General features: G+C 38.6%; 1 protein-coding gene and 1 pseudogene across 7 annotated transcripts in view; both read left to right on the plus strand.

Moving 5' to 3' along the window:
* Positions 1 to 24,293, plus strand: part of HERC4 (HECT and RLD domain containing E3 ubiquitin protein ligase 4) — a 149,232-nt gene that overhangs the window by 49,923 nt on the left and 75,016 nt on the right. For all 7 annotated transcript variants that reach the window (XM_073019103.1, XM_073019106.1, XM_007963290.3 and 4 more), the window contains one exon: positions 6,954 to 7,114. In XM_073019103.1, coding sequence (XP_072875204.1) covers positions 6,954 to 7,114 — 161 coding nt within the window. The remainder of the gene's footprint in view (positions 1 to 6,953; positions 7,115 to 24,293) is intronic.
* LOC140712401 (POU domain, class 5, transcription factor 1 pseudogene) lies at positions 7,121 to 24,292 on the plus strand (annotated as a pseudogene).

A 24,293-nucleotide genomic window follows, 5' to 3' on the forward strand; every position in this document is an offset into this window, starting at 1 on the left:
TATTGCACTCAAAAGGCTTCTTTCTTTCCACGTTTTTTTCTTTTCTTTTCTTTTTTGGGTGATAGAGTCTTGCTATGTCACCCAGGCTGGAGTGCAGTGCCACAATTGTGGCTTATTGCAGCCTCAACCTCCTATGTTCAAGTGATCCTCTTGCCTCAACCTTTTGAGTAACTGGGACTACAGGAATGCACTACCATGCCCAGCTAATTTTACTTTTTTAATTTTTAGAAGCAACAAGGTCTCATTATGTTGCCCAGGCTTACCTTTTTTCCTTAAAGGGTGAGGAGATCGACCAGTTAATTAAGACAGAATTAATGTGATGAAAGTTTGATTGGTATAATTAAACCAATTATTTCCTAATTCTCCTTATTGTGAGTTCTTGGGAGTAAATAGAAGAGTCTTTGGCATTGAGCTTCATCTATTGATTCTTAGGTCTTGGGAATAAATAGAGGAGTCTTTGAGTTGAACTTCATCTTTGGGGGAACTAAATTGAGCATACTCCCAAGTAACAAAATGTACCTTTTTTGAACACTTAATTTAATTTTGATCAGCTTGCTTAATGTTTTTCTACCTTATATGCATATCTATACAATAATTTTATCAACTATTAGCTTCAAATGCATGTAATCACACTGTAAGTATTCTTTGGTGATTATTATTTTCCTCTTTAATGGTATCCTGTAGTTCCCCTAGACTCTCCACATTTTTTTAAGATCTCTTTCTGTTCCACAGACTCAATAATTTCAATTGTCCTATCTTTATATTTGCTGATTTTTCTTCTGCTTTCTGAAATCTGCCTTCAGATCTCTTTAGTGTGTTTTTTATTTCAGATATTGTACTTTCCAACTCCAGAATTTTTTTTTTTAGTTTTTCTTTTTGATTGGTATTTCCATTTTGTTCCTAATTTTTTTTTTCTTTTTACACGTCTTACTCTAGTTATTTGAGCATCTTTAGGATGTTTGATTTAGTCTTTGTCTTTTAGGTCTGCCATTTGACCTTTCTCAGGGGTAGTTTCTATTGTTGGTTTATATTTTCTTTGAATGGGCCACCCTTGCCTGCTACTTACTACATAGTAACAGGAGAAACATCTTTTCTCCTTGTGATGTTTTTTGAAAACTGGATGTTTAACTCTAGTAATGTGGTAACTGGAAATCAGATTCTCCCCCTTCGCCAGAGTTTGCTGATTTCTGGTTTTTGATTGTTGTACGCTGTCTCTGTGTCAGGAGTCTCCCTGAGGTATAAAAATGAGGTCTTTGCAGATCTTTTCTTAGCCTGTACCTTTCCCTGCTAATGCACAGTGACTTTCTAAATTCACCCATAAATGTGGTTGCTTTTTAATGTTCTAGACCTTAAATGCCTGGTTCCCCAAAGAAATAAAGAAAAAAATGAAAGGTGGGGGCGAAAGGAGAGTGGAAGAAAGAAAGAGAAAGGCATCAGCTCTTTGAATTCCTTGGAAGTCTCTTTAGCCAGAATGGGAGAGTGTACAACAGTGATTGCCTGCCTTTCTGCACCTTGACGATCAGAAGCACCAATCAGTGATCAGGGCACCAGTTCCTAAAAGGGACAAAGTCCTTTTTGCCCACCCTGGCTTCTACAAGTTGCGTACAAGCTGCTCCTGAAACCTGTTCATGGCTCCCTTACACAGGAGTAAGAAATGGGTAACTGCTACCATGCTATGATCTGAAATTGAAATTAACCAGAGTTTGCCATCCATCTCTTCTCTTGGAAATAACAAACCTCTGCATAGACTCCAGAGTTGCAAAATGGTTCTGTAGGACAGATTCTGCCAGTGTAATTGTTGTCCAGGTGGGAAACAGATTCTTGGTGCTTCTTATTCCACGATTTTCCAAGAATCCCCTTGTCTAGCTCCATTTTTGAAAATCCTTTACCCTCCTACTGTATGGTGTCACTATTGCCATAAGTTGGTATATGTACATGGATCTCTTTCTATGATCTCTACTTTTTCAATCTATATGCCTGCCCCTGTGCCACTTAAACACTATATAGACACCATAATAACTTCTTCTATTTGGGGTAAAGTGACTCCTTGTTATCTTCTGTTCTTTAAGAATGCTTTGGCTGGATTGGGTGCGGTGGCTCACGCCTGTAATTCCAGCACTTTCGGAGGCTGAGGCGGGTGGATCACCTGAGGTCGGGAGTTCGAGACCAGCCTGACCAACATGGTGAAACACCGTCTCTACTAAAAATACAAAATTAGCTGGGTGTGTTGGCACATGCCTGTAATCCCAGCTACTCGAGAGACTGAGGCAGGAGAATCACTGGAACCCGGGAGGCGGAGGTTGCAGTGAGCCAAGATCGCGCCATTGCGCTCCAGCCTGGGCAACAAGAGCAAAACTCCATCTCAAAAAGAAAATAAATAAAGAATGCTTTGGCTGATGATGACCTTTATTACTTTCATATAAATTTTTGCATAGGTCTGTCAAGTTCTCTCAAAGAAAAAAAAAAGCCTTGTGGGATTTTGATTGGTAATGCATTGAATCTCTAGGTTAATTTGGGGAAAAGTTGTTATCTTTATAATATTAACTTTTCTAATAATCAGCTTTCAAACTTCTTTAATGTCTTATAATAAAGTGTTTGAAAATTTTCATCATAGAGGTCTTGTATATCTTTTCATAGGTTCCTAGGTTTGTCTTTAATGGTATTATATTTTTATTTCCACCTTCTGAGGAATCACTGGCATGTAGAAATAGTTGATATTTACATATTGATTTTAAATACAGCCACCTTGCTAAACTCTTAATAAGTTACTCATGTACATAGTCATATCATCTGTGAGTCAATTCAGTTCTGTTTTGTTATTTCTGTTATTTATACTTAATGTGTTTATATAATTGTCTTAACGTGCTGGTTAGGACATCATTATAATGTTTACTGTAAACATGTTTCCTTTCTGCGGGAAAACTTTCAATATTTCACAGTTAAGTATAATGTTTGCTGTTAAGATTTTTGTAGATAACCTCTATCAGACTAAGTAATTTCCCTTTTATTCCTAGTTTTTTTTTTTATTGTGACTAGATGTTAAGTTTTTAATGTTATTTTTTCTGTATCGAAATGATTTATGATTTTTTTTCCTTTAATCTGTTAATGTGGCATATTGATGGATTTTTTTTCTAGTTAACAGCTTTGTTTTTCTGGAATAACTTCAATTTGGTCAAATATTATCCTTTTTATTTAGGGCTGGGCTTGATTTGTGAATATTCTGTTTACTATTATTTATATTTCTGTTTATCAGTGAACTTGATCTATAATTTTTTTCTTATTATTCTTTTCACCAGATTTTATTATGAAGGTTTTCTAGTCTGATAAAATAACATTGAGGAAAGTACTTTTGTTTTCTAATTCTTGGAAATAGAACAGCTTGAAATGTTGGTAGAACTTGTCATTAAAGCCATTCGTGCCTAGCATTTTATTTTTTAGAATTTAAAAAACATTCTTCAATCTAGTGACTATAAGATAACTTTTATTATTTCTTGAGTCAGTTATGTGAACGTTAATTTTTTTCTAAGAATGTTTTTTCATTTTGCTTAAGTTTAAACTTACAGACATAGGCCAGGCATGGTGGTTCACGCCTGTAATCCCAGCACTTTGGGAGGCCGAGGCTGGCGGATCACCTGAGGTTAGGGGTTCATGACCAGCTTGGCCAACATGGCGAAAAAACCCCGTCTCTACTAAAAATAGAAAAATTAGCTGGGCGTGGTGGCACGTACCTATAATCCCAGCTACTGGGGAGGCTTATGAGACAGGAGAATTGCTTGATCCCAGGAGGCGGAAGTTGCAGTGAGCTGAGATCGCGCCACTGCACTCCGGCCTGGGCAACAGAGCAAAAATACTGTCTCAAAAAATAAATAAATAAACTTATTTACATAAAACTTATAATGTCTCTATTGGTCTCTTGTGCACAAACAACATGTCAGTGACATATAATGGTAAATGTTTATTTCTTTCTTTGTGGTTCAGTAAAGTGGTTCATCCTTGGGCCTTGGGCTATCTGGAGCAGCTTTTATTTAGCCTAGAGATTGACTGGGGCAGTTCTGTTTCAGGCTGCCTCTTCACTGGGGTGACTTGGTTCAGGCTGTGTTTCAGCTCAGGTGGCTTTGTTACATATCTCATTCTTGGGACTATACCAGAGGAGCAGTGGGCTGCCTCTGGGTATTCTTCTGATGGAGACCAATACACAAGAAGGCAAACTCAACTGTGCATTACATTTCAGGCCTTCTGCTTGCATCACATTCACTGAAATCTTGTTGACCAAAAGCAAACTATATGGCCAAACCTAAAGTTAAGGTATGGGAAATATAATATACAGCCCAACCACCATCAGGCTATAATGGGAATATGAGTGCTTAATACTACAGGGTGATGAATTTAAATCATTTTTTTAGGTGACATGTTTTGTTAGTCCTTTGTGAAATATCACAGATGATTTAATGTTATCCAGTTTTGTAATTCTTAATGGCCAAAATGTACATGATTTGAATAGTTATTCTTAGCTCTGTAAACCAGTTCTTTTCAGCAATTTTATTCATGTAACTGTTGGATCTGGGGTAAAATTTCGACTATTGAGTGAGATCTAAGGACTTAACCTAAACAGGAAATGTAAGTAGATATTTGGTATTTTGATCAGTTGGACTTCCAAGTAGTCAGTCCTATAAGAAATATGTATTATTGGGCCAGGCGCAGTGAGTGGCTCAAGCCTGTAATCCCAGCACTTTGGGAGGCCAAGGCGGGCAGATCACAAGGTCAAGAGATTGAGACCATCCTGACCAACATGGTGAAACTCCGTTTCTACTAAAAATACAAAAATTAGCTGGGCATGGTGACACATGCCTGCAGTCCCAGCTAGTCGGGAGGTTGAGGCAGGAGACTAACTTGAACCCAGGAGGTGGAGGTTGCAGTGAACTGAGATCATGCCACTGCACTCCAGCCTGGCAACAGAGTGAGACTCCGTCTCAAAAATAAATAAATAATAAAAATTTAAAGAAAGACATATGTATTATTTCTTTATTCAATAATTGTCAAAAACCTCCTGAACGAAGCAGTCAGGATTACCAAAATGTCAGTGCATCAGTAGATGATCCAAAAGAAAAAAGTTTACATTCTAGTAGTATAATAAAGTGCTTTCGAGCTCTTACATCAAATCTAGAGCTTAAGGTAGTTCTGTTCATTCAGTGGCTCTGAACCCCGCTTTATACTATAATCACACACATATATATGTACATATATTTTTTAGATATATGTACATATATCTTGCTCTGTTGCCCAGGCTGGAGTGCAGTGGCACAATCTTGGCTCACTGCCACCTCTGCCTCCCAGGTTCAAGCAATCCTCCTGCCTCAGCCTCCTGAGTAGGTGGGACTAGTATTGCAGTAATTTTCAAACTATTAATATGTTCCTTTCAAGATGGCTGCTTCCTGAGGGAGAGTAGTAATCCGGCAGCCTAGCTAACTTGAAAACTCTTTTGAATCAAAACCCCTTTAAAATAACATATGTGAGTTTGCCAGGATGTAAAGAGAACTCCCCCTGGCAAAAACAATAATTATTTAGCTAATAGTTTTGCTTTAGTAATTTTGGCCAGGCTTAGCTGGGCTGCTCTCATCTTAGCTGGTTTAGATGATCAGTTGATCTGGCTAGGAGCTGGGAGTCTAGGATGGCCTTAGCTGGGGCAGTTTGTCTCTGTTCCAGATTGTAGATCATCCTTTAGCTGCTAACCGTGGTTTATTCTTATGATGGTAGAGCAGAATTCCTAAAGATAGTTAGGGAAAGAGTGTATAAGGCCATTAGGTTTTGAAGTTGATCTGTTTAGTGACGAGCTAATTAATACATTACCCAGATTGGCAAATTCTTTCAGGGTAGCTCCAAAGTCAATTTAAATTAACAGCTTTGGTTTTCCAATTTCTTTGTTTTTGCCAGCAGTTGTTCCCAGCAACACTGGAAATCTCTTTCTCCATGTCTTAAATCCAAGTCCTAATCTATAGCTTGCTTTGGCCAGCAGAAACGATAGTGTCTGCGTTCTAAGCCTATGCCAAAGCAAGCTATAGATTAGGACTTGGAATTCTGCTCTACCATTATAAGAATAAACCACTGCAACAGTCATATTGCATAAGATATGGGTATGGGGAGAGGGATAGTTTCAGCCACTTTTATGAACAGTATGCCACAAATGGCAAAGAGGTTTAGAGCAAGAGATGAGATCTAAGACCTGATAGAAACAAGGGTGAGACCTGGAGATGCCATGTCCTCTCAATAAAACCATCTCATGGTTAGGGTACACAATGAAATACTTCCGTGCTTGCATAAGGAGGCTTTTTCTGAGGAGCTGGATAGGTTTACTGAGAGTGGATTGGTGGGCCATCCTTAGCTTCAGTTCTGTTATTTCTTAGGTTTTGTTTCACTATTGTACCTCCAGAGGAGTTTTGGTGCATACATACAGAGATCATTTTCCTCAGAAGAAAGGAAACATTGTTTCTGTCATGCATAAGTGTATATAACAATCTTCTGATTGGTACTAGGTTACTTCCCATTTCTTAGCCTAAAACTTCTTGGTGATGCCCAAATGGAGGACTTTCATAGACCACAGCTGTGGACTAGAACTTGGCAAGGGGAGTAGTGGGGACTTCCTTGAACAACATAGTTAGATGCTACTCTGGTGCTGAATCATCTATCGTAAGGGATTTCAGTATAGACCTGGGCCATTTAAAATTTAAACATTAGTGGAAATTTTCTGGACTATGCTCATGCAGCCTGTGTGATGCAGAATTCATTCTGTAGATTAAGGCTGTTAACGAATATTTATACAGAAGCTTTGGAACTACAATTGGTTTTGTTAATTTATTTTTTGAAAAAAGATACCTCTTAATATTTTCTCTGCTTTTGTCATTGTAAATTGTTGGAAAGTAAAATTAAGCCTGAGGTTTTCTATCATTTTACTCTAGGCAGCACACTTCTGCTTTTGTTCCTTCATCAGGACGAATTTACTCTTTTGGGCTTGGTGGTAATGGGCAGCTGGGAACCGGTTCAACAAGCAACAGAAAAAGTCCCTTTACTGTAAAAGGAAATTGGTACCCTTATAATGGGCAATGTCTACCAGATACTGGTAAGTTCTGTTATATTAAAGCTTTCCTTCATATATTAAAGTTCGTGTTAAAATGTTGCTCTTAAGTCATGAAGATTTCTGCAAAAGAGTTCCAAGATATATTGTTAAGTGAAAACAGCAAAATACAGAACAATGTATATGGTTGTTTGATTTGCTTATATTGTAAGTGCATAAGGAAATTCTGGATAAGTAAAAGTTACTTACAGTGAGTGGGTCATGTGGGAACTAGGAGATGGCTAGATACCAGTGGGAGGGATTTTTGTTTGTTTTCTATTTTAAATTGTGGTAAAATATGCACAATGTAAAATTTACAGACTTAACCATTTTTTTAATTAGCATTAAGTATATTCACGTTATTATGTAACCAATCTCTAGAGCTCTTTTCATCTTGAGGAACTAAAACTGTATATGCATTAAACAGCAACTCTCCATTCCCTTCTCTTCCTAGTGCCTGGCAACCTCTATTCTACTTTCTTGTCTCTATGGATTTGACTTAACACTAGGCTAGGTACCTCAAAGGAGTGAAATCGTATGGTAGTGTTTCTTTTTGTGACTCACTTATTTCACTAAGCATAATGTCCTCAAGGTTCATCTATGTTGTAGCACGTGTTAGAATTTCCTTCCTTTTTAAGCTGTGTAATTCAGGCATACCTTGGAGATATTGTGGACTCAGTTCCAAACCACTGCAATGAAGCAAATACTGCAATGAAGCAAATATCATAATAAAGCAAATCACAAAATTTTCGGTATCCTAGTGCATATAAAAGTTATATTTATACTATATTGTAGTCTACTAAGTGTGCAATAATGACATTATGTCTTAAAAGACTATGTATATGCTTTAGTTTAAAAATATACTTTATTGCTTAATGCTGACACAGAGATGTGAAGTGAGCACATGCTGTTGGAAAAATGATGCTGATAGACTTGTTCTATGCAGGGTTGCCCCAAACCTTCAATTTGTAAAAATCACAGTATCTGAGAAGCACAGTAAAGCAAAGCACAATAAAATGAGGCATGCCCGTGTTCTTATTATATGAATGTGGTTTGTGGCACCCAAAACAATTGCAATAGTAACATTAAGATCACTGACCATAGATCACCATAAAAGAATGATAATGAAAAATATTGAAATATTACAAGAATTGCTAAAGCTCATAAGCTTTACTGAATTTTTGATACTGAATTTTTACAAATTGAAGGTTTTTGACAACACTGCATTGAGCAAGTCTATTGGCACCATTTTTCCAACAGCATGTATACTCATTTTGTGTCTTTATGTCACATTTTGGTAATTCTTAACAATATTTCAAAACTTTTATGTTGTTACTATATCTGTAATGGTGATCTGTGATCAGTGATCATTAATGTAATTGTTTTGGGGTGCCATGAACCTTACCTATATAAGACAACAAACTTAATTGATAAATGTGTATGTTCTGACTGCTCCACCAGCTGGCCATTCCCATCTGTCTCCTTTCCTTGGGCTTTCCTGCTCCTTGAGGCACAACAGTGTTGAAATTAGGCCAGTTATTAACCCTACAATGGCCTCTAAGTATGTAAGTAAAAAGAAGAGTCACACATCTCTCACTTTTAAATCAAAAGCTAGAAAGGATTGTGCTTAGTGAAGAAGGCATGTCAAAAGCCGAGATAGACTGAGAGCAAGGCTTCTTGTGCCAGTTATCCAAGTTGTTAATGCAATTTGAAGGAAATTAAAAGTGCTGCTCTGGTGAATACATGAATGGTAAGAAAGTGAAAATCAGCCTTATTGCTGATATGGAGAAAATTTTAGTAGTCTGAATAGAAAATCAAACACGCCACAACATTAGGATTAGCCAAAGTCTAATCCAGACCAAGATTCTAACTCTCTCCAAGTCTCTGAAGGCTGAGAGAGGTAAGGAAGCTGCAGAAGAAAAGCTTGAAGCTAGCAAAGATTAGTTCATGAAGTTTAAGGAAAGAAACCATCTCCATAACATAAAAGTCCTGATGTATATGCTACACCAAGTTATCTAGCATGTCTAGCTGAGGTAATTGATGAAAGTGGGTACACTAAACAACAGATTTTCAATGTCAACAAAACAGCTTTCTATTGGAAGGAAATGTCCTCTACAACTTTTCATTTATAGCTAAGAGAAGTAGTCAATGCCTGACTTCAAAGGACAGGCTGACTGTCTTTTAGGGTCTAATGCATCTAGTGACTTTGGGTTAGAGCCAGTGCTTGTTTACCATTCTGAAAATGCCAGGGCCCTCAGGAATTATGCTAAATCTACTCTGCCTTTGTTCTATAAATGGAACAACAAAGCCTGGATGACAGCTCATCTGTTTACAGCATGGCATACTGAATACATTAATATGGGCTTAAGCCCACTGTTGAGACCCACTGCTGAGTAAAAAGATTGCTTTCAAAATATTGCTGCTTATTGACAATGCACTTGGTCACATCAGAGCTCAGATGGAGATATACATGGAGATTAATGTTTTCATGCCTGCTATTAGAATATCCATTCTGCTGCCTTAGGAATAAGGAGTAATTTTGACTTTCAAGTTTTATTATTTAAGAAATACATTTCATAAGACTGCAGTTACCATATATAGTGATTCCTCTGATGGTTCTGGGCAAAGTAAATTGAAAACCTTCAAAGAATTCACCATTCCAGTTACTAAGAACATTTGTGAAGTGAGAGGATTGCTTGAAGCCAGGAGTTTGAGACTAACCTGGGCAACATAGTGAGACACTGTCTCTACAAAAAATAATTTTAAAATGCCAGGTGTGGTTGCACATGCTACTTGGGAGGCTTAGGCAAGAGGATTGCTTGAGCTTAGGAGTTGAATGTTTACAGTGAGCTATGATCATACTAGTACACTCCAGCCTAGGTGACAGAGCAAGACCCTGTCTTTGATTCGTGGGAGGAAGTCAAAATATCAACAATAACAGTTTAGAAGAATTTTTTTCCAACCTTCATGGATGACTGAGGGGCTCAAGACTTCATTCGAAGAACTTAACTATAGATATGGTGGAAATAACAAGAGAACTAGAACTAAAGCCTGAAAATGTGACTGAATTGCTGCAATCTTACGATAAAAAATACCCCTCATCCAGTCCCAGGACATCTCAAAGCTCTGCAGAAAGAACTTGAGCAATTTGCCAAGCTCCTGAAGCAGAAGAGGATCACCCTGGGATATACACAGGCCTGTGTGGGGCTTACCCTGGGGGTTCTATTTGGGTAGGTGTTCAGCCCAACAACCATCTGCCTCTTTGAGGCTCAGCAGCTTAGCTTCAAGAACATGAGTAAGCAGCGGCCCTTGCTGCAGAAGTGGGTGGAGGAAGCTGACAACAATGAAAATATTCAGGAGATGCAAAGCAGAAACTCTCGTGCAGGCCTGAAAGAGAAAGCGAACCAGTATTGAGAACCTGGAGAATTTGTTCCTGCAGTGCCCGGAACCCACACTGCAGCAGATCAGTCACATCGCCCAGCAGCTTGGGCTCTAGAAGGATGTGATCTGAGTGTGGTTCTGTAACTGGTGCCAGAAGGGCAAGTGATCAAGCAGTGATTATGCACCATGAGAGGATTTTGAGGCTGCTGGGTCTCCTTTCTCAGGGGCATCAGTGTCCTTTCCTCTGGCCTCAGGGCCCCATTTTGATACCCCACGCTATGGGAGGCCTCATTGCACTGCACTGCACTGTATTCCTCATTCCCTTTCCCTGAGGGGGAAGCCTTTCCCCCTGTTTCCATTGCCACTCTGGGCTCTCCCATGCATTCAAACTGAGGTGCTTGCCCTTCTAGGAATGGGGTACAGGGAGACGGTGGAAGTTAGGGAAAGAGAACCTGGAGTCTGGGCAAGGATTTTGGTATTAAGTTCTTCATTCAGTAAGGAGGGAATTGGGAACATAAAGGGTGGGGGCTGGGGAGTTTGGGGCAACTGGTTGGAGGGAAGGTGAAATTCAGTGATGCTCTTGATTTTAATCTCCATATCATGTATCACTTTTTTCTTAAAGAAGCCTGGGATACAGTAGGTAGAGAGAGGAAAAAAAGAAAAATACTCCTCATCCATTTGTGTTTTATGGATGAGCAAAGAACGTGTTTTCTTGAGATGGAACCTACTGCTAGTGAAGATGCTATGAACATTATAGAAATGACAACAAAGTATTTAGAATATTCTATAAACTTAGTTGACAAATCTGCAGCAGGGGTTGAGAGGCTTGACTTTACTTTTGAAAGCAATTCCATGGGTAAAATGCTATCACACAGCATCTGCTGGTATAGAGAAATCTTTTATGAAAAGAAGTCAATCAGTGTAGCAAACTTTGTTGCTGTCTTAAGAAATTGCCACAGCTACCCCAGCCTTCAGCAGTCAACACCATGATCAACATTGACACCATCAACATTGACACTGAGGCGAGACCCTCCATCAACAAAAAGATGAAGACTTGCTGAGGCTCAATTGATTATTAGCATTTTTTAGCAATAAAGTGATTTTAAATTAAGGTATATGGATTTTTTTTTTTAAGATACAATGCTATTGCACACTTAATAGACTACAGTATATTGGCCTGGGCACAGTGGCTCATGCCTGTAATACCAGTGCTTTGGAAAGCCAAGGCAAGAGAATCACTTGAGGCCCGGAGTTTGGGACCAGCTGAGGCCACATAGACCCTCATCTCTATCAAAGAAAAAAAAAGAAAAACCAACTGTGTCAATGGACTATGGTATCATGTAAACATCCTTTTTTTCCTTCTTTTTTTTTTTTTAATGAGACAGAGTCTTGCTCTGTCACCCAGGCTGGAAGTGCAGTGGTGCAATCTCAGTTTACTGCAACCTCCACCTCATGGGTTCAAGTGATTCTTATGGCTTAGTCACCCTAATAGCTAGGATTTCAGGTACGTACCACCACATCTGGCTAAATTTTTTAGTATTTTTAGTAGAGACAGGGTTTCAACATGTTGGCCAGTCTGGTCTCAAACTTCTGGCCTTATGTGATCTGCCCACCTTGGCCTCCTAAAGTGCTGGGATTACAAGCGTGAACCACTGCACCCAGCTTAGTATAAACATACTTTTATGTGCACTATGAAACCAAAAATTTGTGTGACTTGCATTATTGCAATATTTGCTTTATTGCAGTTGTCTGGAACCAAACCGTAAATACCTTTGTGGTATGCTTATACCACATTTGGTTTATCTATTCATATGTCAGTGGACAATTGAGTTGTTTCCACCTTTTGCCTGTTGTGAATAATGCTGCTATGGATATAGGTGTACAGGTGTCTCTTTGAGATCCTGCTTTCAGTTCTTTTTGGTATATACAGGAGGTAATTATTTTCTATTTTTTAAGAATTTGAACTCTTTGAATCTACTGCTTATTAAAAATATTTTAAAATTTTGACCCAGAAGTGGACTCAGCACATAAGGATCGTTTTCCACATTCATATGATTACATCTCCAACCAGTCAGCAGCACCCATTCTCCTGCCTGCCAAACTATCGTTGAAAAACCCTAGCCTCCAAATTTTTGGGGGGACTGATTTGAGTAATAAAACTCAAGTCTCCTATTTAAAAACAACAAAAAATTTTTTAACTAGAAGGGAAGCTGCTGCCCTGTAGGCAGAAGACCCAGGCCTAACAGGATTTATCACTTGCTGAATAAAGAGCCCTTGGGCTTTGAATAAACATCAACGATAGACAGGAATTAGTCTCCACGTGCCTTGGGTGAGACCCAGTACTGTCAGGCGTGAGCCAGCACAGTCTTAGCAGTGGTGGCCATGAGAGTGCTTGCATCACCTCTACCCCAACTCTTAAGAATCTCAGCACAGAGAGAGAGAGAGAGAGAGAGGGAAACTTCATTTGTTTGGGGGAGAGTAAGGGAGAAGAATAAGAGACTCTGCCTAGTAATCCAGGGAATTCTCCGAGATCTTACCCAGGTTCACCAAGGCAGTACCTCTATGAGTTGGCAAGAGTCACAGTTTTGCTGGGCGTGGTGGTGTATACATGTAGTCCCACCTACTTAGGAAGCTGAGACAGGAGGATCACTTGGACTCAGGAGCTCTGGGCTGTAATGTGCTCTGCTGATTGGGTGTTCAAACTAAGTTTGACATTAATATAGTGACTTCCTGGGAGTAGGGGGCCACCAGGTTGCCTAAGGAGGAGTGAACTGGCTCAGGTTGGAAATGGAGCAGGTCAAAACTCCCATGCTGATCAGTAGTGGGATAGTGCCTGTGAATAGCCACTGCACTCCAGCCTGGGCAACCATAGTGAGACTCTGTCTCTTTAAAAAAAAAATTTGTGTTACTGGGCTTGGAGTGTTCACTAACGCAGATGGCTGCAGTGACTGAAGAATTGAGATAGTTACACTCAATTCCTTTTGAATACTTGGAATGCCTTCCCAAGAAGTTCAGATGCAAACAAGTACAGACTGCAAAGAATAGAATAAATACCTAACTCTTCAATGCTTAGACATTGACAAAAATTTAGAAGCATCAAGACGATCCAGGAAAACATGACCTCACCAAACCAATGAAATAAGGCACTAGTGACCAAACATGAAGAGACAAAGCTACGTGACTTTTCAGAGATTCAGAACAGCTGTTTTGAGAAATCTCAACTAAACTGAAGATAAACAGAGAAGTAGTTCAGAATCCTATCAGATAAATTTAACAGAGATTGAAACAATGGTAAAATATCAAAGAGAAATTCTGAAGTTAGAAATTTAATGGACAACCTGGAGAATGCATCAGAGGCTCTCAACAGCAGAATTGATCAAGCAGAAGAAAGAATTAGCATGAAGACATGCTATATGAAAATATACAGAGTTGACAAAAGACATGAGTGAAATACTCCCACAGGATCTAGAAAATAGCCTCAAAAGGGCAATTCTAAGGGTTACTGGCCTTAAAGAGGAGGTAGAAGGAGAGATAGGGATAGAAAGTTTATTTAAAAGCTAATAATTAGACCTTTTCAATCCTAAAGAAAAATCAGTATTCAAGTGCAAGGTTATAGAACACCAAGCGGATTTAACCCAAATAAGACTATCTCAAGACATTTGATAATCAAACTAAAACTCCCAAAGGTCAGGGATAAAGAAAGGATCTCAAAAGCAGCAAGAGAAAAGAAACAGCATACAATAGGGCTCTAGTACATCTAGCAGCAGACTTCTCAGTGGAAACCTTACAAAATAAGAGAGAATGGCATGACATACTTAAAGTGCTAAAGGAAAATAACATTTATCCCAGAATATTATATCCAGTGAAAATATCCTTCAGATGTGAAGGAGAGATAAAGACTATCCCAGACAAACAAAAACTGAGGGGTGGCCGGGCATGGTGGCTCATGCCTATAATTACAGCACTTTGGGAGGCTGAGGCAGGCGGATCACCTGAGGTCAGGAATTCGAGACCAGCCTGGCCAACATGGTGAAACCCTGTCTCTACTAAAAATAAAAATAAAAAAATTAGCTGGGCATGGTGGCTGGCGCCTGTAATCCCAGCTACTCAGGAGGCTGAGGCAGGAGAATCGCTTGAACCCGGGAGATGGAGGGGGTTCCATCAACAGCAGACCTGTTCTATAAGAAATGCTAAAGGGAGTTTTTCATTGTGAAGGAAAGGGACTGTAATGAACAATAACAAATCAACTGAAGATACAAAACTCACTGGTAATAGTACACAGACAAATATAAAATATTATAACACTAGTCGTGGTGTACAAACTACTCATCTTGAGTAAGAAGACTAAAATATCAGATCAAAAATAACTACAGCAACTTGTAAAGACATATACAGTATAATAAGATATAAATAGGTGTAACAAAGAACAGGGGAAAAGATGATGAAGTTTAAAGTTTTTATCAGTTTTCTCTTTGCTTATTTGTTTTTGTAATGAGGGTAAACTTGTCATCAGTTAAGATGTTATTTGCAAGCCTGGTAACCTCAGATCAGATCAGAAAACAGGAGGCAAGAGGATTGCTTGAACCCAGGAGTTTGAGACCAACCTAGGCAACATAGTGATACCCCATTTCTATAAAATATAAAAATTATGCTGGCATCGTGGCACATGCCCATAGTCCTGGTTATTTGGGAGGCTGAGGTAGGAGGATTGTTTGATCCAGGAGGTTCAGGCTGCAGTGAGCCATGATTGTGCCACTGCACTTCAGTGCAGGCAATAGAGCAAGACCATGTCTCAAAAAACAAAATTAATAGATGCACAGAAATTTTTTTAAATAAAAGGAAATTAAAACATACCAACAGAGAAAGTCACATTCACAAAAAGGAAGATAAGGAAGGAAAGAAGGAAGAGAAGACCATAAAACAAGAAAGCAAATTTTACAATGTCAGGAATAAGTCCTTATTAACAGTAACATTTAGTAAACGGACTAAACTGCCCAGTCAAAAGACACTGAGTGACTGGCTGGCTGAAGAAATAAGACCCAGTGATCTGCTCCCTGCAAAGAAACACACTTCACCTATAAAGAAACATACACTGAAAATAAAGGGATGGAAAAAGATATTCCATGCAAATGGAAACCAAAAAGAGGAGTAGCTATACTTACATCAGACAAAACAGATTTCAAGACAAAAAGTATAAGAAGATATAGAAGGTCATTGTATAATGATAAAAGGATTAGTTCAACAAGAGGATATAACAGGTATAAATATATGTACACCCAACACTAGAAAACCCAGATATACAAAGCAAATATTAGAGCTAACAAGAGAAACAGACCGTAATAAAATTACAGCATAATATTGGCATAAAAACAGACACATGGACCAATGGAACAGAACAGAGAACTCAGAAATAAATTCACATATGTACAGTGAATTCATTTTGGACAAGGGCGCCAAGGACATACGTTGGAAAAAGGATATTCTTTTCAATAACTGGTACTGGGAAACCTGGATATCCATATGCAGAAGAATGAAACTAGACCCCTCATATGGTTAGGCTTTGTGTCCCCACCCAAATCTCATCTTGAATTGTAATCCCCATAATCCCCATCTATCAACGGAGAGACCCGGTGGAGGTAATTGAATCATGGAAGCGGTTTCCTCCATGCTGTTCTTGAGATAATGAGTGAGTTCTCACAGGATCTGATTGTTTTATAAGGGGCTCTACCCCACTTTGCTCAACACCTCTCCTTCCTGCCACCTTGTGAAGAAGGTGCTTTGCTTCCTCTTCGCCTTCTGCCATGATTGTAAGTCTCCTGAGGCCTCCCCAGCTATGCTGAACTGGGAGTCAATTAAACCTCTTTCCTTTATAAATTACCCAGTCTCAGGCAGTTATTTATAGCAGCATGAAAACAGATGAATATACCCCTATCTCTCACTATATACAAAAAGCATGTACAAATGGAATAAAAACTTAAATCTAAGACCTGAAACTATTATAAGAAAGCTGAGGAAACTCTCTAGTACATTGGTCTGGGCAAAAATTTCTTGAGTGATACTCCGCAAGCACAGGCAACCAAAGCAAAAGTGGACAAATGAGATCACATCAAGTTAAAAAGCTTCTACACAGCATAGGGAACAAGAAAGTGAAGAAACAACTCACAAAATGGGAGAAGATATTTGCAAACTACCCATCTGATAAGGAATTGATAACCAGAATATATAAAGAGCTGAAACAACTCTATAGGAAAAATCTAATAATCTCTTTTAAAAATGGGCAAAAGACCTGAATAGGCATTTCTCAAAAGAAGGTATACAAATGGCTAACAAGTATATGAAAAGTACTCAGCATCATTAGAGAAATGCAAATCAAAACTAAAATGAGGCATTATCTCACTCTGGTTAAAATGGCTTTTGTCTAAAAGATGGGCAATAACAAATGCTGGCAAGGATATGGAGAAAAGGGAACCCTTGTACATAGTTGGTAGGAATGTAAATTAGTACTGCCACCATGAAGAACACTATGGAGATTCCTTAAAAAGACTAAAAATAGAACTACCATATGATCCATTGCTGGGTATATACCCAAAAGAAAGGAAATCTGTACATCACAGAGGTGTTTGCACTCCCATGTTTATTGCAGTGCTATTCACAATAGCCAGGATTTGGAATCAATTTGAGTGTTCATCAACAGACATGGATAAAGAAAATGTGGTGTATATATACACAATGGAATACTATTCAGCCATAAAAAAGAATGAGATCCTGTCTTTTGCAACAATATGAGAACTGGAGGACATTATGTTAAGTGAAATAGCCAGCACAGAAAGACAGTCACATGTTCTCACTTGGTGGTGGAAACTAAAAATTTAAACAATTGTACTCACAGAGATAGAAGATAGAATGATGATTACCAGAGGCTGGGAAGGATAGTGGTGTAAGGGGAGAAAATAAGGGTAGTTAATAAGTACAAAGATGTAGTTAATAAAATTAATAAGGCCTAGTATTTCATAGCACAACACAGTGACTACAGTCGAGAATAATTTATTGTACATTTAAAAATAACTAAATTTATTATTGGAACATTTGTAACACAAAGAAATGATAAGTGCTTGAGGGGATGGATACTCCATTAATTCTCATGTGATTTTTACACATTTTATGCCTGTATCAAAATGTCTCATATATCCCATAAATATACATACCTCCTGTGTACTCATTAAAATAAAGCCAGGCTTAGTGGATCAGGCCTGTAATCCCAGCACTTTGGGAGGCCAAGGTGTGCGGCTCACTTGAGGTCAGGAGTTTGAAACCAGCCTGGCCAACTTGGTGAAACTCCGTCTCTACTAAAAATACAAAAAATTAGCTGGGTGTGGTGGCAGACACCTGTAGTCCAAGCTACTCAGGAGGCTGAGACAGGAGAATCACTTGAACCCAGGAGGCAGAGGTTGCAGTGAGCTGAGATTACACTACTGCACTCCAGCCTTGGCAACAGAGTGAGACTCCATCTCAAAAAAAAAAAAAAAAAAAAAAATTAAAAAAAATTAGACATTTTAAATTTGCCTTTTATATCCTTGCTGCTTTAGCCAAACTTGTATATGCCTATTTTTTAATCTATTATTCTTGCAACTCTGATTATTTTTTCATTGATGTTAATTTGCTGCTTAAATAGTTGGAAATATTTGAATGCTGTTTTCTCATTCATTTTTTTGACAACCTGAAACCAAGATGTCCTTCTTTTTATATATATATATTTTTGCTATCCCAAATTTCCTCAGAATTGTCTTCTCATTTATCTGTTGATGGAAACCAGAATCCTGATTTTCTATAAAGTGATGTGAAAATTGAGTCACATGTGTGTGTTAGTAGATTTTATCTATTCACAGTGACGAGGATACTATGAAGGTTGACATTTGTAAAGGTCCAGTGCTTTTTATTGTAAATAATCTTGATGTTTTTTTTAATAATTAAAAAGATTTTTCAGTTATGCTAATATTTAACAAAGGTCACCATTACTTAGGAATGCATTTTGGCACCTTGGAAACGGCAGACCTTGAGATTATTTGCATTAGAATGGGGAAGGAGTTGATGTTTTAAAATCAGTCGTTTTTGCTGCAGTTTAGTTTCGTCAAAAAATTGTGATATATTGTAGCCAAAAGGTAGAAACAACCCATGTCCATCAGCAGATGAATGAATGAAAAAAAATCATATATGTCTATAGTGGAATAGTATTCAGCCATATAAAGGAATGAAATTCTCATACATTATGCAACATATATGAATCTGGAGAACATTATGTGGGGTGAAAGACAGACACAGAAGGACAAATATCATATGAGTCTACTGATAAGAGGTACCTAGAACAACCAAAATTGTAAATTTTATGTATATTTTATGATACATTGTTTAAAAATTGATAATCTTTTTGCACTGTACTCAAGCTGTATAGGATAAAAACTAGTTACATATGAATTTAATTTACCAATTCTAGCCCTTCCAGAGATTAAACTCATGGCCCCCAGCATGAATTACATTTTAATCATAAACTATCTGTGTGGGCAATGCCATGGGTAAACAAGCGGACTTTTTAATTTTTTTAAATACAAGGTCTCACTCTGTTGCCCAGGCTAGAGTGCTGTGACATGATCACAGCTCACTGCAACCTCAACCTCCCAGGTTCAAGCAGTCCTTTCACCTCAGCCTCCTAAGTAGCTGGGACTACAGGTGCTTGCCACCACACCCAGCAAATTTTTAAATTTTTTTGTAGAGACGGGGTCTCACTATGTTGCCCAGGCTAGTGTTTAACTCCTGGATTCAAGTGATCCTCCTGCCTTGGCGTCCCAAAGTGCTGGGATTACACGTATGGGATTACACTGCACCCAGCTGACAAGAGGACATTCTTAATACCCAGAATATTCCTTTGGTTTAGAGATTATTATCTCCCTGGAGCCAGGCAAGGGGCACGCCTTTCTTTAAAATGTATAAAGTTTAGACAACTATATTAGTTTACTAGAGTTGCTTGTAACAAACTACCACAAACTCAGTGGCTTGAACAATACAAATTTATTGGCTCACTATTCTGCAGACTAGAAGTCCGAATTTAGAGTTGCTTCCTTCTGAAGGCTGTAAGAAGAATCTGTTACATGTGTCTTTCCTAGTTTCTGGTGGTTTGCTGTCAATCTTTGGCATTCCTTGGCTCGTAGACCTTGGCCTTCTTTGTGTATGTTTCTGTGTCCAAATTCCCCCTTTTATAAGGACACAAATTATATTGGGTTATGGACCTACCCTACTTCATTATGACCTTAACTAATTACATCTGCAGTAACCTTATTTCCAAATAAGATCATATTCTGAGATATTAGGGATTAGGATTTCAACATACAATATTTTTTTCTTTTTTCTTTTTCCTTTTCTTTTTTTTTTGAGACAGTCTGGCTCTGTTGCCCAGGCTGGAGTGCAGTGGCATGACCTCGGCTCACTGCAGCCTCCACCTCCCAGGCTCAAGCGATCCTACCACCTCAGCCTCCTGAGTAGCTGGGACTACAGGTGCATGCCACCACACCCAGTTAACTTTTTGTATTTTTTGTAGAGATGGGGTTTTACCATGTTGCCCAGCATGTTCTCCAGTTTCTGAGCTCAAGCAATCTGCCTACCTGGGCTTCCAAAGTGCTGGGATTACAGGCATGAGCCACTGTGCCTCGTCCAATATGCAAAGTTTTAGGAGACCCGATTCAATCCATAGCAATACCCCAGACCTGCTGAGCTAACCTTTACTGCACAGAGGGTATCCTCAGCATCACCCCTGTTAGTACAGGCAAACTTTGTTCCTTCAGATGACTTATTGGCTGGTGTGATGGCTTCCACCTGTAACCCCAGCACTTTGAGAGGCTGAGGCAGAAGGATTGCCTGAGGATAGGAGTCCAAGACCAGCCTGGGCAACATAGCGAGATCCTGTCTCTATAAAAGAAAAAAAAGTGACTTGTCATACCTGATTAAGTAGCCATCATTCTCAAATATAACACTTCAGATAAGTCTTTGGTTGCATAATAGATTTTTTCAGTTATATTCTAGTAGGAAAGGGAACATATTCTTATTAAACCTTTGTAAATAATTATATTACTAATAAAGGAAGGGAGACTCAGTAAGAGATGAAATTCTGGGCATCAGTGAGAATCAGGTATCATTTTTAATTAGTTCCTTTTAGTTTACCAAAGCAGAGTTTATGAAATTGTGGATTAGATAACTTTAGAAAGGAAAAATAAGCACAAAATCAAAATTAAACATTCAAACATGTAACCATAATAAAATTTTCTTCATCAATGCATTCTTTCTTATGTAATGAATTCTTATTCTGCTGGACCTTGGGTTAGCAGTTTCATGAAATGTCTGCTTCTCAACTAACAAAAAAGATTATGAGAAATCCTAATGCACTTCACTGCTACATTTTGAAAGTTACGTTAAGAGAGATCTCTTCAGAACCCAATACCTAAGTGTCTTTTCTTTGATATATACGTTGTTTCACATACCTGATGGAATCCTTTTAACAAGGCGCTGAAACTCCATTGTTGAAAACACAAACTGGCCTGTAGCTTGTAGGAGAGTCTTCGGGCAAGCATCAGAGCAGACAAAAACTACTAATAGGTAATAGAGGCTTAAAATAACTGTGGCTAGTTTGTTACTGATAATTATCAAATGATATGATCTGATGAAGATTCATAGTAAGAATAATAATGTTTCCAAAGATGATGATTAGGCCTATTTTCAAGGAACTCAGTGACTCTTACGTCTGATATGTAAATATAGCTGAATATAATCATTTATAGACAAAAACGAAATCTTGAGATACAGCATTATCTTGAGATCTAATATACCAGGTATACATAAGAATATCAAAAGATCCAGCAAGTCTGGGATCAAGCCTAGACATATTTTTATTATTTTATTTTATTTTATTTTTATAAAACTCCATAGGAGCCAGACGCAGTGGCTCATACCCGTAATCCCAGCATTTTGGGAGGCTGAGATGGGTGGATCACTAGAAGTCAGGAGTTCGAGACCAACATGGTGAAACCCCGTCTCTACTAAAAATATAAAAATTACCTGGGCATGGTGGCGCACACCTGTAGTCCCAGCTCGTTGTGGCTGAGACAGGAGAATCACTTGAACCCGGGAGGAGGAGGTTGCAGTGAGCTGAGATTGCACCATTGCACTTCATCCTGGGCGGCAAGAGTGAAACTCCATCACAAAAAAAAAACAACTCCATGGGTAAGCCTGAAGAATATCCCCTTTTGAGAACTCCTGGCATAGAATATGTGGATTAGAAACAATAAGGTTAGAGAACCACTAGCATAAGTGAGAATTAGAGCAGTAACGTTGTGCCAGAAAACACTTTAAATAATAACTGAAATTAGAGCTGGATAGCACTATACTCTTTTAAATTGAGGCGGAGTGTCACTCTTTTGCGCAGGCTGGAATACAGTGGCACGATCTTGGCTCAGTGCAGCTTCCGCCTCCCAGGTTCAAGTAATTCTCCTGCCTCAGCCTCCTGAGTAGCTGGAATTACAAGCAGTGCCACCACACCCAGCTAATTTTTGTATTTTCAGTAGAGATGGGGTTTCACCATTTTGGCCAGGCTGGTCTCAAACCCCTGACCTCAGGTGATCCACCTGCCTTGGCCTTCCAAAATGCTGGGATTACAGGCATTAGCTAACATGCCTGGCCTGTGTGATTTTTATTTGTATTATTATTATTTATTGGGAGCTTTTGGGGTTTCTTAAAAAAATATTTTCCAGCGGGGTGCAGTGGCTCACGCCTGTAATCCCAGCACTTTGGGAGGCCGATGCGAGTGGATCATGAGGTCAAGAGATCAAGACCATCCTGGCCAACATGGTGGAACTCCCGTCTCTACCAAAAATACAAAAATTAGCTAGACGTGGTGCTGCACACCTATATAGTCTCAGCTACTCGAGAGGCTGAGGCAGGAGAATTGCTTGAACCTGGGAGGCGGAGGTTGCAGTGAGCCGAGATCACACCACTGCACTCCAGCCTGGCAACAGAGCGAGACTTCGTCTCAAAAACAAACAAAGAAAAATATTTTCTATCCATGGTTGGTTGAATCTGCAAATATGGAACCTATAGATATGGAGGGCTGACTATGTTTCTTCTGCCTCTTACAAGAGCACAAGTCATGGTGGATTAGGGCCTAATTTCCAAAAAGAGGAAATTTATGTTACTAAGAAACCTGCAAAAATTGTTACCCTCTTTAGTATCAAAGAAATGCAAATTTGAAAAGCAAGAGGATAATAAATAAAATAAATAAAGCCTAATTTTAATAATCACCTCTTTAATGCCCTTATCTCCAAATACAGTCACGTTCTGAGGTACTCAGGGTTAAAGCTTCAGATCTATTTGGGTGGGGGATACAGTTCAGCTCATCACAGGAAGGCAAAAATCAAATAAGTATGAGAGGAAATGTGGATACTTCATTAAGATATAATCATAGGTGCTTGAGAAATAATAGTTACCTATTTTACTAAAGTGACATAAATATAGATGATAATATGATTGAAAAGAATTTTAGCTGTTTTGTAAGTCAGGAGCCTTTGTTCTTTTTTCCTCTTAAATTTAAAGAACAATAAAATCAACATAAAGCATAGAATATTATTTTAATAAAACAGATTATTTGCTATCTAGCAGATTACACAAAAAGTAAAGAGTAACATTTTTATCATAGGTATTTATCAGTAAACCAGGGAGCAGGTCCTTCAAAATGGAGTGAACTTTGCTAAGATGTTAACCATTTTATAGCTTCTTTCAGACTCAGGTATAAACTGAGGAAAATAAAATTCATTTTCCCACTTGTGTCTTTAGTTGTGCTCTTTAATATTCTGGAACAAACTGACATTTTGCTTGAGTTCAGTATTTCTGTCTCAGAGGGTTCTTGAAGTCAAAATGATTTTCTTTTTGTTTTGAGATGGAGTCTTGCCGTGTTGCCCAAGCTGGAGTGCAGTGGAGCAATCTCAGCTGACTGCAAGCTCTGCCTCCTGGGCTCATGCCATTCTCCTGCCTCAGCCTCCTGAATACCTGGGACTACAGGCACCTGCCACCATGCCCGGCTAATTTTTTTTTTTTTGTATTTTTAGTAGACGGGATTTCACTGTATGTCTCAATCTCCTGGCCTCGTGATCCACCCGCCTTGGCCTCCCAAATTGCTGGGATTACAGGCGTGAGCCACCATGCCCGGCCAGTCAAAATGATTTTCATATTAATACTAAGATGTTTTCTATGCTAAATGTAGTGCATTCAATATTGTTCATCTTCAAATAAAAAAGTATTTTTTAAGTTTCTCAATTTTAAGTTCTAATACGTTAAGTATTAATGATTTTAACCCATGTAAACAAAGCCCTTTGGAGTCCTGAATAAGTGCTGAGAGTGGAAAGGGACCCCCAGACCATCAAAACTACTCGTTTTCCTTGTTAAACAAAAGCACATACACAATTGTATCTCTATCAGTGTTTTGCTTCTAAATAGAAGTACAATTTACAGAATTGTAAATAGCTCAAAGACAGTGAAAGGTGGAGATAATCCTAAACAGTGCACTAATCAAGACTCTGTTTTTTGTGGGGTAGGGGGTTCTATTTCAAGGTCTTCAAAATTTCCCTGACAATGTATTTTGTAAAGAAGAAAAAGAAAGCTGTCCAGGCTGGATTACAGCAACGTGATCACAGCTCACTCCACCCTCGACCTCTTGGACTCAGAATACAGGCATGCGCCACCACGCCTAACTAGTTTTTAATTTTCTTTT

The sequence above is a fragment of the Chlorocebus sabaeus genome, chromosome 9 (genome assembly GCF_047675955.1).
Source record: "Chlorocebus sabaeus isolate Y175 chromosome 9, mChlSab1.0.hap1, whole genome shotgun sequence".
Classification (NCBI taxonomy): Eukaryota; Metazoa; Chordata; class Mammalia; order Primates; family Cercopithecidae; genus Chlorocebus; species Chlorocebus sabaeus.